We start from the raw sequence: 16,897 nt of genomic DNA, 5'->3' as shown, positions 1-16,897 counted from the left end.
AATAATAAATTTATACTAGAAAACTAAGAAATATAGGTGAGAAATAACAAATTCATACTAGACCATCTGAGAATCTATTCTAAATTTTATTTTTAATGTGCTGGCTCTACCTTTTTTTCTTGTATTTTATAATGTGAAATAATAAATTCAACCTGACTGACGTGTGGCTAAATATTTGTCAAAGCGTAGTGGTACACATTTCGGTATTGGCTACTCCCAGTGCGAAGATAAATCCAGGGGGCAGCTGTGAAGATCTGCAAAAAATCAACGGCCATGATTCTCCTCCTCGCCTTGTTCTTGTGTGTTCGCTTGTGCAATCTCCTCCAGCACAGACGCTTGCGCCTAATTTCATCAGTGGATCCCGTCCGCGACGCCTTGCCTCTGATGAAGCTCACAATTTACGTGGAGTTCCCTCTGCTCGGCAAGAAAGCTCTCGAATTCGCGCTTTTTAAGACCTTCGCCATTCCATCCATATCCAACCTGTTGGCTGCCACTCGCCAGTTCTCACCAGAAGCCGTAAACAAACTATATGACGACACCGACATTCTATTACAGGAAATCCTCTTCAATCACGTTGACAGCTCCCGGGGATCCCTTGCACTCCGCCGCCTCAATTTCATTCACGGCCGCTACAGCATTTCCAACCAAGATTTTCTCTACACGCTGTCCACCTTCATCTTGGAGCCCAAGCGATTTGCCTCCAGGTACGTTCGCTCACTGTCTTTTCCGGTGCATTTAATTGCTTTTCAGAGAAATTTAAAGGGGTCTTCTTTTTTTCGTTTGCAGGTTCGGTTACCGGAATTTGACGGAAAAAGAAACGATGGCGAACTTCGTGTTGTGGCGTGACATCGGCACACGAATGGGCATCCGAGATATTCCAGACACGGTGGAGGGAGTGGAGATTTTCAGCTGGCAATTCGAAGCCGAGAGAATGATGTATTCCCATTCCAACAGGCAGGTCGGCGATGCCACGTTGGATCTCCTGGTCGGATCTCTTGTTGTGCTGTCCGATAGGCAAACGGATCGTATATTGCTTGTTTGAGGAGAGGCTTTTGGACGCCATGGGTTATCCCCGTCAGCCCTATTGGCTCATCAGGACAGTGGAGGTCGTCCTGCATCTCTGCGTTGGCAATTTTGTGAGATGGTTGGCAGTTTTGTGAGATGGTTTCTACCGTCGAGGCCGCGGAGGTGGTCAACAGAAAGTGTTGAAATATAATTTCAACTGCGTTTGTACAATGCCCAAACCGCCGCAGCGAAACCAGAAACTACCTCTGACACATTTCGGACCGCCTTTTGGTGTGAAGTGGTTTCCGTATAATCGACTCCGATGCAATGAAATTTTGACGCTCGTCCAATGCATTTTTCCTTTCGTACAGGTTTATCGGAGCCTAACGTTCAGCATGAAGTGGGCTCCCGAAATCTCCGTCTACTGTCCGATTCGCTTGAATGTTCTCGGCCGTCGATTGTTTCAAAGTTGCATTCGAGCCAGCCTTAATGACTTTGCGTGGAGTGAATTGAAGTTTGGTTGACCTCCGATTGTAATTAATTGTGCCCGTAGAAAGTAGATAAAAGTTTTAGTTTTAATGTTTTTTTATGCACGAAGGTATGGTGAATATTAATGACAGGTATGGTCATTATGTCATATTTTATACGCAATGTAATATCCATATAGATATAGATGTAGAGCTCGTGCGTATTTTTTTATGCAGTTGACCATTGTGAAAGTGTGAGCTCGCTGCAGCAAAAGAAAACAGGGGAAGCACAACGGTGTATATGATATCCATTTTGTGTATGCAATGTAAAAAAAAAGATGAACGCACAGCAGCCAAAGTTTTGTTGGTTGCTCAAACAAAAGGGAAGAGCGAATGAAGATTTGTATGGTGTGAGCAAATAATTTTTTTTGTGAATGTAACGTAAAAATTTACTGCATATGTAAAATTATTTTTATAACAGTGTATGTAAAATGTTTTTCACAGCAGTGAATGTAAAATGAGAATTTTACTCAGCAGTGTAAAATCTCAGAAAGAGACAGAGTTTTATTTTTGTTGGCTCAATGTATTTTTCGTAAATCCCTCTGAGTGAAAGAGGAAGAAATATGTATCAGGCATTTTCATTTTAATGAATACAAATCTTTTTATGGTGGTGTAATACTCTGTTCTCAGACAATTTTTTTTTAAAGCTTCCCTATGCAAAGGATCCTGTGGAGAGAAGGAAACAGAGCATTGCCTCTGTGTGTTCAGTTTGTTTGTTTTTGGGATTTTACCAGAAAAATCCCCAACAGTGGTATCAGAGCAGGCTTAGGCTCTTTGAAGGTGTTCAAGAAGCTGAAGGGAGGAGTCTTTTGTTGCAGCAGTAAATCTTCTCCAGCAAAGTGAAGTCTCAGGCAAAAGATTCAGGTATTCCTCAAAGTTTTCTTTTTGTTACTGCTGAAACAGTCAGTGTTTTAAAATACACAGTCAAGAAATTGAAGCATAGTTGAGGATGCAAGGAATGGCTAGCACCAGCACTAGTATGGGTATGTTTAATACCCAGCTCCCACAGTTTAATGGGAAAAACTATGACTATTGGGCCATAACCATGAAAGCCCTGTTTATCTCTCAAGATTTATGGGAATTAGTTGAATATGGGTTTGAAGAACCAGCAGATGAAAATCAATTTAACAGCCTAACTCAGGCAGAGAGAGATCTGCTGAAGAGCAATAGGAAGAAGGATGCAAAAGCCATTGTATTGTTGTATCAAGCAGTGGACCAGAGTGTGTTTCCAAGGATAGCAGCAGCTAAGACATCCAATGAAGCATGGCAAACCCTCAAAACAGCCTATCAAGGCATGGAGAAAGTGAAGACAGCAAAACTACAATTGCTGAGGAGAGATTTTGAGAATCTGAGCATGAAGGAGTTAGACAATATTGACTCATTCTTCACACTTGTGATTGATCTGGTCACACAGATAAGGACTCATGGAGAAACCCTTGAAGAAAGGAGGATTGTGGAGAAAATATTGAGAGTTCTACCCTCAAAGTTTGATGTGATTGTCACCACCATAGAAGAGACAAAGGATCTCTCAAACTTTTCAGTTGATGAGCTTCATGCATCACTGATAACACATGAGCATAGGTTGAGTAGAAATGAAAACTCATCTCTAGAGCAAGCCTTCAAGACCCAGATGTCCTTTGGAAGAGGAAGAGGTCAAGACAGAGGAAACAAGAGAGGAAGAGGCAGAAGTCAAAACAGCGGTGGAAGGAACAGCCCAACAAATTCTCAAGGAAGAGGCAGCAATCCAAATCAGAACCAAGGCCAAAGCAGTAGCCAACAAAGAGGACAACATCATGCTCAAGGACAAAGGTATGAAAAATCCAATGTCCAATGTTATTACTGTAAAAAATATGGGCATTATGCTAGTGAATGTAAAAAGAAGCAACATGATATGAGTAATAGACAAAATGCAAATGTCACTAGAGAAAACATCAACCAAGATAATGTGTTGTTAGCTTGTAACATGGCTGAAACAAACAGTGAAGATATATGGTTTTTAGACTCAGGTTGCAGCAACCATATGACAGGAAACATAGCCCTCTTTTCTGCTTTAGATCAGAATATAAAATCAGAAGTCACACTTGGCACTGATAGCAAAATTTCTGTTATGGGAAAAGGATAGGTAAAAATATTTACAAAGAAGGGTGAAAAGAAAACCATAGCAGATGTCTACTATGTTCCTGGAATGAGATGTAACCTCTTGAGTATTGGACAACTTGTTCAAAAGGGGTACAATGTTTTCTTTGAGAATGATGTGTGCACCATCATGGATATAGCACCCAGCAAACGATGCATTGCTGAAGTGAAGATGACAAGGAACAGGATGTTCCCTCTTAGAATAAGGGCAGATTTGAAAAACAAAGGAGAAATTGCAGCAGTCACCCAAGAGGCTTTCCAAAGCCTGCCAAAGGATGAAAATTGGTTGTGGCACTTGAGATTTAGACATCTCAACTTTGGAGGTCTTAATTTGTTGAGCAAAAAAGGAATGGTAAGAGGATTACCACTGATAGAGAAACCAGACAGCCTTTGTGAAGGTTGTATCTTGGGAAAACAACATAGAGAAAGTTTTCCATAAGGGAAGAGCATAAGGGCAAAGACACCCTTAAAGATTGTTCACTCAGACTTATGTGGACCAATGCAAAATCCATCATTAGCAGGCAGCCAATATTTCCTAACATTCATTGATGACATTACAAGAAAGACTTGGGCTTATTTCCTTAAAAACAAGAGTGAAGTGTTTGAAAAATTTCGAAATTTCAAAGCACTTGTGGAAAACCAAAGCGGGCTGCATATTAAAGTTTTGAGAACTGATAGAGGAGGTGAGTATATCTCCAAGGAATTCCTACGATTCTGTAGAGAAAATGGAATTCATAAACAGTTTACAGCTAGGTACACCCCACAGCGGAATGGAGTTGCTGAAAGGAAGAATAGGACCATCATGGATATGGCGAGGAGCATGCTAAAGGCAAAGCATTTGCCAAATGATTATTGGGCTGAAGCTGTAAATTGTGCAGTTTACATTTTGAACAGGTGTCCTACAAAAGCAGTCATGAACAAAGTGCCGGAAGAAGCATGGAGTGGGAGAAAGCAAGGTGTCACCCACTTGAAAGTTTTTGGATGTGTGGCCTATGCACACATTCCAGATCAACTAAGGAGGAAGTTGGACAGCAAAGGGGAGAAATGTATTTTCATTGGATACAGTGAGGAATCCAAAGCTTACAGGTTGTATATCCCATCTACCAAGAAGTTTTTTGTCAGCAGAGATGTTCAATTCATTGAGGAGGAAGCTTGGGATGGAAGCATAGAGAAAATTGTGAATGTTAAAAACTGTTTGTCTCACGATGAAGATGATGAGGAGATGGCTGAAATACATCCCCAAACAGCAGCACCAACACAAGGACAACAAGGGACACCATTGAGGATAAATGAAAGTGCTTCTTCAAGCACACCACAAGGAGGAAATTCAAGTGCGTCCTCAAGCACTTGTACACCAAATGAAAGAGGTAAGAAGTTTAGAAATCTAAGTGACATTTATGATGAAGGAATGAATTCCTTGTTTGCTTTGTATTGTCATGTTGATGATCCTATTCATTTCGAAGATGCAATTAAGGACAGGAAATGGATAGAAGCCATGGATGAGGAGATTAATGCCATAGAGAGAAACCAGACATGGGATTTGGTTGAGCTACCAAAAGGTAAAGAAGTCATTGGAGTCAAATGGGTCTACAAGACTAAGAGCAATGCTGAAGGCAATATAGAAAGGCAAAAGGAAAGGCTGGTTGTCAAAGGATACAAGCAGCAGTATGGGAGAGATTATGAGGAAACTTTCGCACCGGTTGCAAGAATGGAAATGGTGAGAGCAGTGCTGTCCATAGCAGCACAAAACAAATGGAAAGTTTACCAAATGAATGTGAAGTCAACCTTCCTAAATGGAGTGTTAATGGAAGAGGTTTACATTGAACAACCTCTAGGCTATGAGAAGAGAGGTGAAGAGCACAAAGTGTGCAAATTAAAGAAAGCTCTTTATGGGCTGAAGCAAGCGCCAAGAGCATGGTACAGCAGGATAGATTCCTATCTACTGGAGAATGGATTTGACAAATGTGAGGGAGAACCCACAGTCTACATCAAAGAAAAAGATGATAAAATTTTGATTGTTGTCTTATATGTTGATGATGTTATTTTCACAGGTAATGATGATCATTTCATTGAGAATTTCAAATCAGTCATGAAGGAGGAATTTGAAATGACTGACATGGGTTTGCTGAGATACTTCTTAGGAATAGAAGTAGATCAAAATGAAAATGGAATTTTTATTTCACAAGAAAAATATGTAAATGAAGTATTGAGCAGATTTAACATGCAAGAATGCAAGGAAGCAATCACTCCCACAGTGATGGGATTAAAACTCAGGAGAGAGGACAGCAGCAAGGATTTTGATCCTAGTTTGTACAAGAGCATTGTTGGCAGCCTTATGTATTTAACAGCAACTAGGCCTGACATAATGTTTGCTGTTAGTTTAATTTCCAGATTCATGGAGAGGCCAAAAGAGGCACATTGGCAGGCAGCAAAAAGAATTTTGAGGTATGTCAAAGGTACCAAAATGTTTGGAATTTTATATACTGTCTCAGAATGTTCAGATCTAATTGGATACACTGATAGTGATTGGGCTGGAAGTGTAGATGATCGGAAAAGCACTTCTGGTTATGTTTTTCATATGGGTTCACGAGCCATTTCATGGGCGTCTAAGAAGCAGTCCATTGTAGCATTATCTACATCAGAGGCTGAATATGTGGCAGCTACAGCAGCAGCATGTCAAGCAGTTTGGATGAGAAGAATGTTGAGGAGCTTAGGCCAAGAGCAGGCAAAAGCAACAATGATTTTTTGTGACAATAGCTGAGCATTGTCAAAGAATTCAGTGTTTCATAAGAGAATGAAACACATTGATACAAGGTTTCACTACATCAGAGAATTGGTGAACAATGGAGAAATTGTCCTAGAACATTGCAGGACTCGAGAACAAGTAGCAAACATCTTGACAAAGCCATTGGATCAGAAAAGCTTTGAATTTTTGAGGAAGTGTCTGGGTATGACCGAATGCCCAACAGTTGAAATTAAAGGGGAGTGTTGAAATATAATTTCAACTACGTTTGTACAATGCCCAAACTGCCGCAGCGAAACCAGAAACTACCTTAGACACATTTTGGACCCCCTTTTGGTGTGAAGTGGTTTCCGTATAATCGACTCTAATGCAATGAAATTTTGACGCGCGTCCCATGCATTTTTCCTTCCGTACAGGTTTATCGGAGCCTAACGTTCAGCATGTAGTGGGCTCCCAAAATCTCCATCTACTGTCCGATTCGCTTGAATGTTCTCCGCCGTCGATTGTTTCAAAGTTGCATTCGAGCTAGCCTTAATGACTTTGCGTGGAGTGAATTGAAGTTTGGTTGACCGCCGATTGTAATTAATTGTGCCCGTAGAAAGTAGATAAAAGTTTTAGTTTTAATGTTTCTTTATGCACGAAGGTATGGTGAATATTAATGACAGGTATGGTCATTATGTCATATTTTATACGCAATGTAATATCCATATAGATGTAGAGCTCGTGCGTATTTTTTTATGCAGTTGACCATTGTGAAAGTGTGAGCTCGCTGCAGCGAAAGAAAACATGGGAAGCGCAACGGTGTATATGATATCCATTTTGTGTATGCAATGTAAAAAAAAGATGAACGCACAGCAGTGCGAAATATAAAAACCAGAGTTTTGTTGGTTGCTCAAACAAAAGGGAAGAGTGAATGAAGATTTGTATGGTGTGAGCAAAGAATTTTTTTTGTGAATGTAATGTAAAAATTTACTGCATATGTAAAATTATTTTTACAGCAGTGTATGTAAAATGTTTTTCACAGCAGTGAATGTAAAATGAGAATTTTACTCAGCAGTGTAAAATCTCAGAAAGAGACAGAGTTTTATTTTTGTTGGCTCAATGTATTTTTTGTAAATCCCTGTGAGTGAAAGAGGAAGAAATATGTATCAGGCATTTTCATTTTAATGAATACAAATCTTTTTATGGTGGTTTAATACTCTGTTCTCAGACAATTTTTTTTTAAAGCTTCCCTGTGCAAAGGATCTTGTAGAGAGAAGCAAACAGAGCATTGCCTCTGTGTGTTCAGTTTGTTTGTTTTTGGGACTTTACCAGAAAAATACCGAACATAAAGGATTTCAGTGAAAGAGGGTGTCGAAGAGGAAGAAGGTGCGAAGGTCCATAAATTGAGATATAACGAGTATAAGGCTGAGAGTTATCCAAATGGTTACCGTATAGATGAGGTTGGCAGTGGCAAGCCGGGAGAATTGGGAGTGGCGTTCGGCGGAGATCTGAGCTGTCCGTTCTTCCCTTCCTTCTCGACCACCAAGAAGGAGAAGATTGGGTGAGATGTTCAAAAGTAGCAATGAGCGTTCGTATTGTTGTCCGCTCCATATCTTATTATGTTGTTTCCACATTATGAATGTTGTGGAAAATGTTATGCTTTATTTCAATTGTTTCACGTTTTGGTTTTTCCTAAAATAGTTTTCCCAACTTTATCACCAATTTTAGAAAGATTTATATTTTTCCTCCAAATTTATCAGAACTTTTTTAGAGATTTATTGCAAGAATAATTGTGAATTTTCTAATATATATATTAACATAATTTTTTAAATACTAAATTTATTTATATATTTAAAAATATAATTTAAATAATAAATAATTACATTTTTATTAAAAATTATATTAATAAATTTTAAAAACAATAATATATATATATATATATTTTAAATTATAATTAAAAAAAATGATTACTATACTTTATCCATTAAATAATAAATATTTTTTTTTTTATCAATAATTTATTAAATTATAATTAAAAAAAAAAAATTGATTACTCTACTTTATCCATTAAATAAGAAGTAAGAAGTTGCTGTCATAGAGTTTCTTCAAACATAAGAAAAAATACATTTTTTTCTCAAATGGCGTGTTTTCATATTAGGCACTTATCATTAGGAAAGCTTGTTTTTATATTAGGCACTTATCATTAAGAAAGCAAAGTTAAGGACATTTGAGTTTTACAAAAATAAGTTGAGAGAATGTAAAATTGAGAAAAAAATACAAATTTTTCAAGGACATTTGAGTTTTACAAAAATGAAGTTGAGAGAATGTAAAATTGAGAAAAAAATATAATTTGAGAATGTAAAATTGAGAAAAAAAATACAATATTTTTCTCAAATGGTGTGTTTTCATATTAACTTATTATTAAGAAAGCAAAGCCAAAGACATTTGAGTTTTAAAAAAAAAGAAGTTGAGAGAATGTAAAATTTAATATTATGGTCAAGTAATATGAATAACAAAGTTTTAACCTATTTTTATCATATGTTATCACGTTACTTTAATATTTTCATATCATTTCAATCTTGTATGTATCTTAAGTGTTGGTCTCCTTATATATTTGGTGGAATATTGTCATATCATTTCAATCGTGTATGTATCTTAAGTGTTGGTTTCTTTATATATTTGGTGGAATCACTTTCAATGTAAGACATTTGGTCAACAAAAAAGTGGGAGAAATGAATCACTATTTAATGATACCCTAAACTATGAACTAAGTTGTTGTATTCTAAGTTTTGAATACCTTATTCATTTCTAAAAGAGCTAATAAATAAATAAAACTATTAATTAATGTTAATTATAAGAAATTTTTTAAATCAAGTAATAATTATATATTATACCATCTAAAGACATAAACTACTTATATATATCAACATAAATTACTAATAATATCTGAGAATTATATAAAGAGATTCACGATCTTTAGATTAAATTATAGTTTTTTCTTTTATATAACATATCACTGTCAATAAGTAAACTTCATCAATTAATAAATTCTACTATTTAAAAAACATTTCTCAACCCTAATTATTTAAATGAAACCAAAACTAATATATTGCACTCCTTTAAAACATTGATAGAAAGGTATTCAAGACGAAACAACTAATGAAACTAGGCCAATTGATAAGCAATGCCATGTTGAGAGTGCCATATCTCTTGTGCACACCTCCGTTGCTAACACTCATATTCATAAAAGTAGAAAAGTAGAGAATGGTGGAGTAATGAATGTCCGTATAATGCTTAGACCAATAGTCTCTGTCAAAAAGTAGGGAAGGGTGAAGTAATGAATGCCCGTATAATGGTTAGAGCAATAGTCTTTGTCAATGACTATTAGTAATAATATTACTAATAATTCATAGCATTTTAAAATTAATTTTATGAGAAATTTTAACGAATTAAACATACATTATATAATTATAATTTTTTAATGAGTTTTAAAGTATGCTATATATTTTGTAATAATTTTTATTATATTTTATATATAATAAATAAAATTTAAAAGGAAAAGGCAATTAATACAAAATTGTTTATAAAAATTAATGTGTCATGATAAATAAGGTCCTATAGCTAGTGTTTTTTGTCACTTAGTTTAATAAAATATTTTAATGTCATGATAATATAATTAAACATTTTTTGGAAGATAAAAATTTTATATATAGATATATAATTGACATTGAAGAGAATGATAACAAGTTAATAATTATTTATTTAATATTGAATGATGACAATTTTTTAAGAGTATAGATTGATATAATGAGAGTTGTACAAATTGTACACATGTTATTTTTACATTTTCTTTCAAATTTATATTTTTTAAATAATTTTTTTGTAAATTAAAAAATAAAATCCATAAAAATCGTCTATTCAATACTTTACACCAATTAGAAAATGGAATTTTTGAATTTAATTACAAACCATTTGTGTTTATGGTACATAGTAATTAATATATAATGTTATTTTTCAAATTATTTATATTTATTGTACATAGTAATTAATAATAGAGTACACAAAAGTCAATTCTTGCCATCATTACACAATAAGAGGGGAGACATTTTAACCAATCATATATGAGATAAACAGAAATAAATTTAAAAATAATAAATTTAATTTCATAATGATAAACTTTAGCTAGATTTTAAAGTTTTTTAGTCAAAAAAACTAATAGCAAGTTAATGAAAAACTGAATACGTTATATCTTAATAACGTAAAAGAAATACCAAATAAAAAATGTTTTATAGGTTTAGGATTAAATTATATATTTTATTAATGGTTTAAATTATAATTTATAATCAAATAAAATTATTAATATAAATTAAAAATAGATAAATTAAAAAGAAAATTTATTTACATATTTAAAAAATAAATTATATTTATAATTATTTTTAGCTATAAATAGTTGATAAATATGGATAAGTATTAATTATGATAAATATTAAAACACTTACTTTATAATACAATTTATATGGCCAGAGTCATAAAATTTAATTAAATAAGAATTTTATTTAAATTATTATTATTATTATTATTATTAATTAGAAAAAAAGAATTAATATATGAGTGAAATGTATATACATTTAAAAAAACATGTATATAGCACTTGTTCATAATTCATTCATATGACACTTGTTTATGTGATATTTTTTTAATTAATCAATTTAATTAAAAATTTAAAATGGACATAATTATTTTTTAGATAAATCTCAATCTTTGATTAGTGACTACTATTAAGTATATTTTAAAATATTATATGGATATTAAATGTTTATCATCCACCTAATAATTATTGATGGTTAAACTAAAATTATAGAAGCCCTATTCCAAAATAGTCATCAAAATCTAGTTACATTTATAGGCATGACTATTTTGGAATCGTATTTTCAAACTTTTCATTTAATTATCATAATAATAGATAGATAGTAGGAATATAACCTAGTAGAATATTTATGAAATATTTTGAGTAATGATTAAGGATATAAGGTTTAGATTTATTTCAAAGGTAGTGATGTTCTTTTTTCTTTTCAATTAAATAAAAAAATGTGATAATATTAAATTAAAAATGAAATGAATTATGATTTTTTAGACATGTGGTATTGATAAACCATGGTATTATAACAAAACATATTGATAGATTAACAATCTCCATGATAAGGTAGAGGTGAATGTCTCTAATGAAAAAATTATTTCCTTCTTAAGAGTATATAATAATCAAAGGTTGAGATTTATTTTTAAAGTAGTCATGTTGCATTTTCTCTTTTAATTAAATTCATTAATTGAAACAAATGTCATTCGAAAAAGTATTGATAAACAATGATATTGATCCATGATATTATAACTAACTCTATTTAAATAATAATAATATACATAAGATGTAACCAGTTGGTTTGGGGAATTAAACTTCCCAAAAAATAAGTTTCCATAATCTATAATGACCAACCATCTAAAATACACATAGGCATTATAGAAAACCATCATATAGTTAGCACATAGAGTAGAACCAACACATTTTTATTAAGAGCTTGAGTGACCCTAATGGTTAAGAGCATGTGTTTCCTCCTAAGAGGTCATTTGTTCAAAACTAGAGGGGTAGAGTATACATGCCTTCGCAGACTTAGCAATCAAAATCATTGCCCAAACAAGGGGTCTCATACACCAATGATGTACTAATGAACATTATATCTAATGGTTAATGATGAATTGTGGTGTTGTGAATTGGATAATTACTTGTGGGTAATTTGTATAAAAAAATTCTAACTCCCTGCTTTTACATGCGAGGTCACCGGGGTATGTGACAAAACACTACCTTTGAGGTTGTTTATTGGTAAATATATGCATAACAATTAATGTAAATTTATGTCCTTGGAATCTAAGGAATGGTCCCTGCAATATGAATATTATATGTTTGAAGAAAAAAATTACAACCTCTCCAACATGGTTAAAATGGATAAATTTAGTAAGGTTCCAATTAAATGATTATTACTTAATGATTAATTTTAACATCAATATTGAACTTATATATTTGAATACTGGTTCCAATTAAATGTAAGTAAATAAAATTAAAAACAAAGTCTACACCAAAAATTGATAATAAAGATTAAATAAGTGTAAATTAATTTAATTTGATTTTAAGCGCATTATTATTCAATTTTTTTTTTTAAATTACTAAATTTTTTTAAGAAATTTGTGAATTTAGTTTTCGTCACCAATTTTTGTTTCGTGTAATAGTAGCTTGGAAAACAAGCATAGAATAATAAATCACGGATAACGCCTCACAAAAGTCGTGGAAGCACAATCCGATGATTATCACCACTACCAAGTGCTTTCCCTTTTCAATATAAAATCAATTTACTTTCATATTTCATAGTATTTTCTCATTGAAATGCCATTTTTAAAAACCAAAACATTTCTTCTTTATTTGTTAATAAAAATAAACTCATATTTACAAAATACCACCATCCACCTAATTTCTTTTTAATATTTAAAAAAAAAAACTTACCCAGAATTAACAATCATCAAATAAATTATTTCAGTTAGAATTAATAATCATGATAATGGTGTACTCACATTAGAGATGACTTTAGAATAAGGTATATTAAGTTATGTGGTTTTGTCAAATTACAAAATACCATCACTTAACTATAACTAATTTCTTTCTGATATTTAAAAGGAAAAATATTTTATATAAAAATGGTTTCAATATAAATTAATAATCATTTTAATATTATTGTATTTTTATTAAATTAGGGATGACTTTCAAATAAGATAGATTAAATTTTATAATTTCATTGTAAAATTTGGATATTTCAAATGGTTTTTAAAAAAATTGCTATTAAATTTTGTTTGTTTATAAAATGACAAAAAATTCATTCTATAACCTTAATATGATATATAATATTATTCATCATTAAAATTAAATTAAAATTCTATTCATAAAATCGATGCTCTTATTATTTCTCATCCTTCATACTTATCAATCGATATCAGATTATAAAACACAAAAAAAAATTACGACCAGAAGATTAAAATTGAACTAAATGCCACTATAGTACACCAACTCCCCTCTAAAGTCAGAATAGAGTAGGAAAGAATTAAGTTTTGGTTAGTTATCGATTATTGGTATTTTAGGTGTAGAAATTATTGACGTATGGGTTATCATTCAATTTTAAGGGTTAGGAATTATTGATTTGTCAACGATAAAGTTATTTTTCAATCAATTCTAGAAAGTTTAAAAATGATTGATTTATAGATTATTAGTATTAATATTATTTAATTTTGATAAATAATGTGTACAATGATTGATTTATAGATTATTAATATTAATATTATTTAATTTTGATAAATAATGTGTATAATGAATCATTTTTTAGAATTTTTATTTTATTTATTGAATATTATTTTATTATTATTTAACCAATAATATATTAAAATAATAATCCAACCATTAACTATTATATGGATGTTTCCCGTGGTGTTATTTCCTCACAAATCCCTGGACTATTCTTGGGATTTTATTAAAATTCTTCTGACCCTCAGGTGCACCGGCTCTGGAAAAAAGGTCTGTCTTATGGCGATCAATATATCCTAAGCTATAGGTTATTTAAGATTTTTAATTGAGCTTGACACAGCGCTGTGACATCCATTTCCTCACAAATCCTTGGACTATTCTGGGAATTTTATTAGAATTCTTCTAACCCTCAGGCGCACCAGCTCTGGAAAAAAGGTCTGTCTTATGGCGATCAATATATCCTAAGCTATAGGTTATTTAAGATTTTTAATTGAGCTTGACACAGTACTGTGACATCCATTTATATTTATGAATAATATAAGACCATCACTATCTCTTTATTGGTTGTATTTGTACCAAAATATTTCTCATTGAATGCAACCGGAGACGATAATATGAAATAGAGATACGTAGAGTAAAATAAAATATTGATCACCTGTTCTTATCTCGGGATATACACCCATTTTCCCGCCAACAAGTCAGCTATTTGCAACAAGTCGACGACCAAATAGCAAGCTTCATTTCCTCTCCTCTCTGCAACACATGGCAATTCAGACAACTAGGAAGGAAGCAAGCTTCATTTCTTAAATTGCAACATAAGGGGACCTGTAACACCTGTAGGTTTTCCCAGATGTTTGGCTCCTACGATGTTTAAATTGCAACCTAAGGGGACCTGTAACACCTGTAGGGTTTCCCAGATGTTTGGCTCCTACGATGTTTGTTTCAAAATCTATTAATTTTTTCTTAGTCAAATGTAGAACATTGCTCAGACTACTTCCAATCTGAAACTCAGCGAATTGTTAGTTCCATTGGTAGAATTATTTACAAACATCTACACTAGTAAACAGGGAACTCTCGCCGTGACTACGGGTTTCAGGGTACTGAAATGTGTCCAACTTATCACTGGTTGCTTTAATAAGCTTCTCATTGTAGTGGTGCAGCAACAACCCCGAAAGATGAACTTAGATGTAGATCCTATCTCACAAAGCTGAACTCGAGTTAAAAGAGTCATACCATGGACAAAGCACCAACCTTGAGAAAAAAAAAAAACTATGGCCCTCCCATCAAGAATGCATCTTTATCTTCAGCATTCTGGACTTCAATGACTTAAAAAATTACTAATTAAACCAACAAAAAATTTAGTAAACAAATAAATCCAAGAAATCTGCACTTCTTAACACCGAATTGTTTGCTGCAAATCTCCTAGCTTTGATTTACACCGAACATGGAGGCTAAATGTCAGATATAATTTAGGTAAATAATTTTTACAGTGATTGAGTTAATTGATTTTTAATTTTACTCCAAGCAAATATTAGAATGGTTTTTTACCAAAAAGTTTGTGATGAATTCCACCTAATTGCTCGCCAAACCTATTCATGAGCCGAGCGAAAAAGGGAAAAAGGATGGGGGATTTTTGTTCGCTCCTTTGGTGACTCGATTTGTTTTATTACGGTGAGAAACATGAAGAGCGAAAGATTAGAAGACAAGTAAAAAAGAAATTCCATCTTTACCATCTTACAAATCCTTTTGAATCGTTAAACTAAAGGAAACTCTTTTAAAGATTTTCATTTTCATAGGAAGTATAGTGTTTCTAGCCTATAGCTAGAAACTCTCTTTCAATGAAAGTAGCATTTAGCATACAAACATTATAATATTAAAGTTTCTTCAACTCTTTCAAAGTTACCCAATAACAATCCAAAGTGTTGATAGCTACGTTCAATCTGCAGAGCACGTTATCGAATCTTCTGCTTCTTGGGGTTCGAGAAGGAAGGGAAGAATGGACAGCTGAGATCTCCGCCAAACGCCACGCCCAATTCTCCCGGCTTGCCAGTGCCCACCTCATTTATCTGGTAACCATTTGGATAACTCTCTGGCTTATACTCGCTGTACCTCAATTTATGCACCTTCGCAGCTTCCTCCTCTTCGGCACCCTCCTTCACTGAAATCCTCTCTGTCGACCACCTCCGCGGCCTCGGCGGTAGAAACCATTTCACAAAATTGCCAACGCAGAGCAGCAGGACGACCTCCACGATCCAGATGAGCCAATAGGGCTGACGGGGATAACCCATGGCGTCCAAAACCCTCTCCTCCAACAAGCAATATGCGATCCGTCTGCCTACCGGACGGAGGCAAGCGGGTACAATCGACAGCAGGAGATCCAACGTGGCGTCGCCGATCTCCCTGTTGGAATCGGAATACGCCATTTTCTGGGCTTCGTATTGCCGGCTGAAGATCTCCACTCCCTCCACCGTGTCGGGAATATCTCGGATGCCCATTCTTGTGCCGATGTCGCGCCACACCACGAAATTCGCCATCGTTTCTTTTTCAGTCCACCCCCGGTAACCGAACCTGCAAACGAAAAAACGAAGATCCCTTTAAATTTCTGTGAAAAGCAGCTAAATGCACCGGAAAAGAGAGTGAGCGAACATACTTGGAGGCAAATCGCTTGGGCTCCAAGATGAAGGTGGAAAGCGTGTAGAGAAAATCTTGGTTGGAAATGTTGTAGCGGCCGTGAATGAAGTTGAGGCGGCGGAGTGCAAGGGATCCTCGGGGGCTGTCAACGTGATTGAGGAGCATTTCCTCTAATAAAATGTAGGTGTCGTCGTATCGCTTGTTCACGGCTGGTGGTGAGAACTGGCGAGTGGCGGCCAACAGGTTGGATATGGAGGGTATGGCGAAGGTCTTGAAAAGGGAAAATTCGATAGCCTTCTTGCTCAGAAGAGGGAACTCCACGTAAAGTGTGAGCTTCGACAGAGCCACGGCGTCGCGGATGGGATCCATTGATGAAATTAGACGCAATCGTCTGTGCCGGAGGAGATTGCACACGCCGACCCACAAGAAGAAGGCCAGAAGGAGAATCATGACGGAAGATTGTGTTTCTACCATTGCCGTAGGTCTAAGGGAGGGATGAAATGCTTTGTTTGCAGATCTCCACAACCGCTCCCTGGA

The 16,897-nt window shown here is 34.2% G+C and overlaps 2 protein-coding genes across 2 annotated transcripts; one reads left to right on the top strand and one right to left on the bottom strand.

The window, feature by feature from the left end:
• The first annotated feature begins 273 nt into the window (after positions 1-273).
• On the top strand, positions 274-1,042 carry LOC149200490 (ER-bound oxygenase mpaB-like). The gene is made up of 2 exons (XM_089400957.1): positions 274-704; positions 787-1,042. The coding sequence occupies exons 1-2, from the start codon at positions 274-276 to the stop codon at positions 1,040-1,042; spliced, it is 687 nt and encodes a 228-aa protein (XP_089257083.1).
• Positions 1,043-15,499: 14,457 nt separating this feature from the next.
• LOC149200489 (ER-bound oxygenase mpaB-like) lies at positions 15,500-16,897 on the bottom strand. Its single transcript, XM_089399586.1, has 2 exons — positions 16,380-16,897; positions 15,500-16,297 (listed from the first exon to the last, which is right to left on the bottom strand). The coding sequence occupies exons 1-2, from the start codon at positions 16,832-16,834 to the stop codon at positions 15,682-15,684; spliced, it is 1,071 nt and encodes a 356-aa protein (XP_089255712.1). The 5' UTR covers positions 16,835-16,897; the 3' UTR covers positions 15,500-15,681.

This window comes from Pinus tabuliformis, chromosome 2_1, assembly GCF_031772625.1.
Source record: "Pinus tabuliformis cultivar Carrire ecotype Pingquan chromosome 2_1, CPIR1, whole genome shotgun sequence".
Lineage (NCBI taxonomy): Eukaryota > Viridiplantae > Streptophyta > Pinopsida > Pinales > Pinaceae > Pinus > Pinus tabuliformis.
This window is presented reverse-complemented; position numbering and strand designations above follow the sequence as displayed.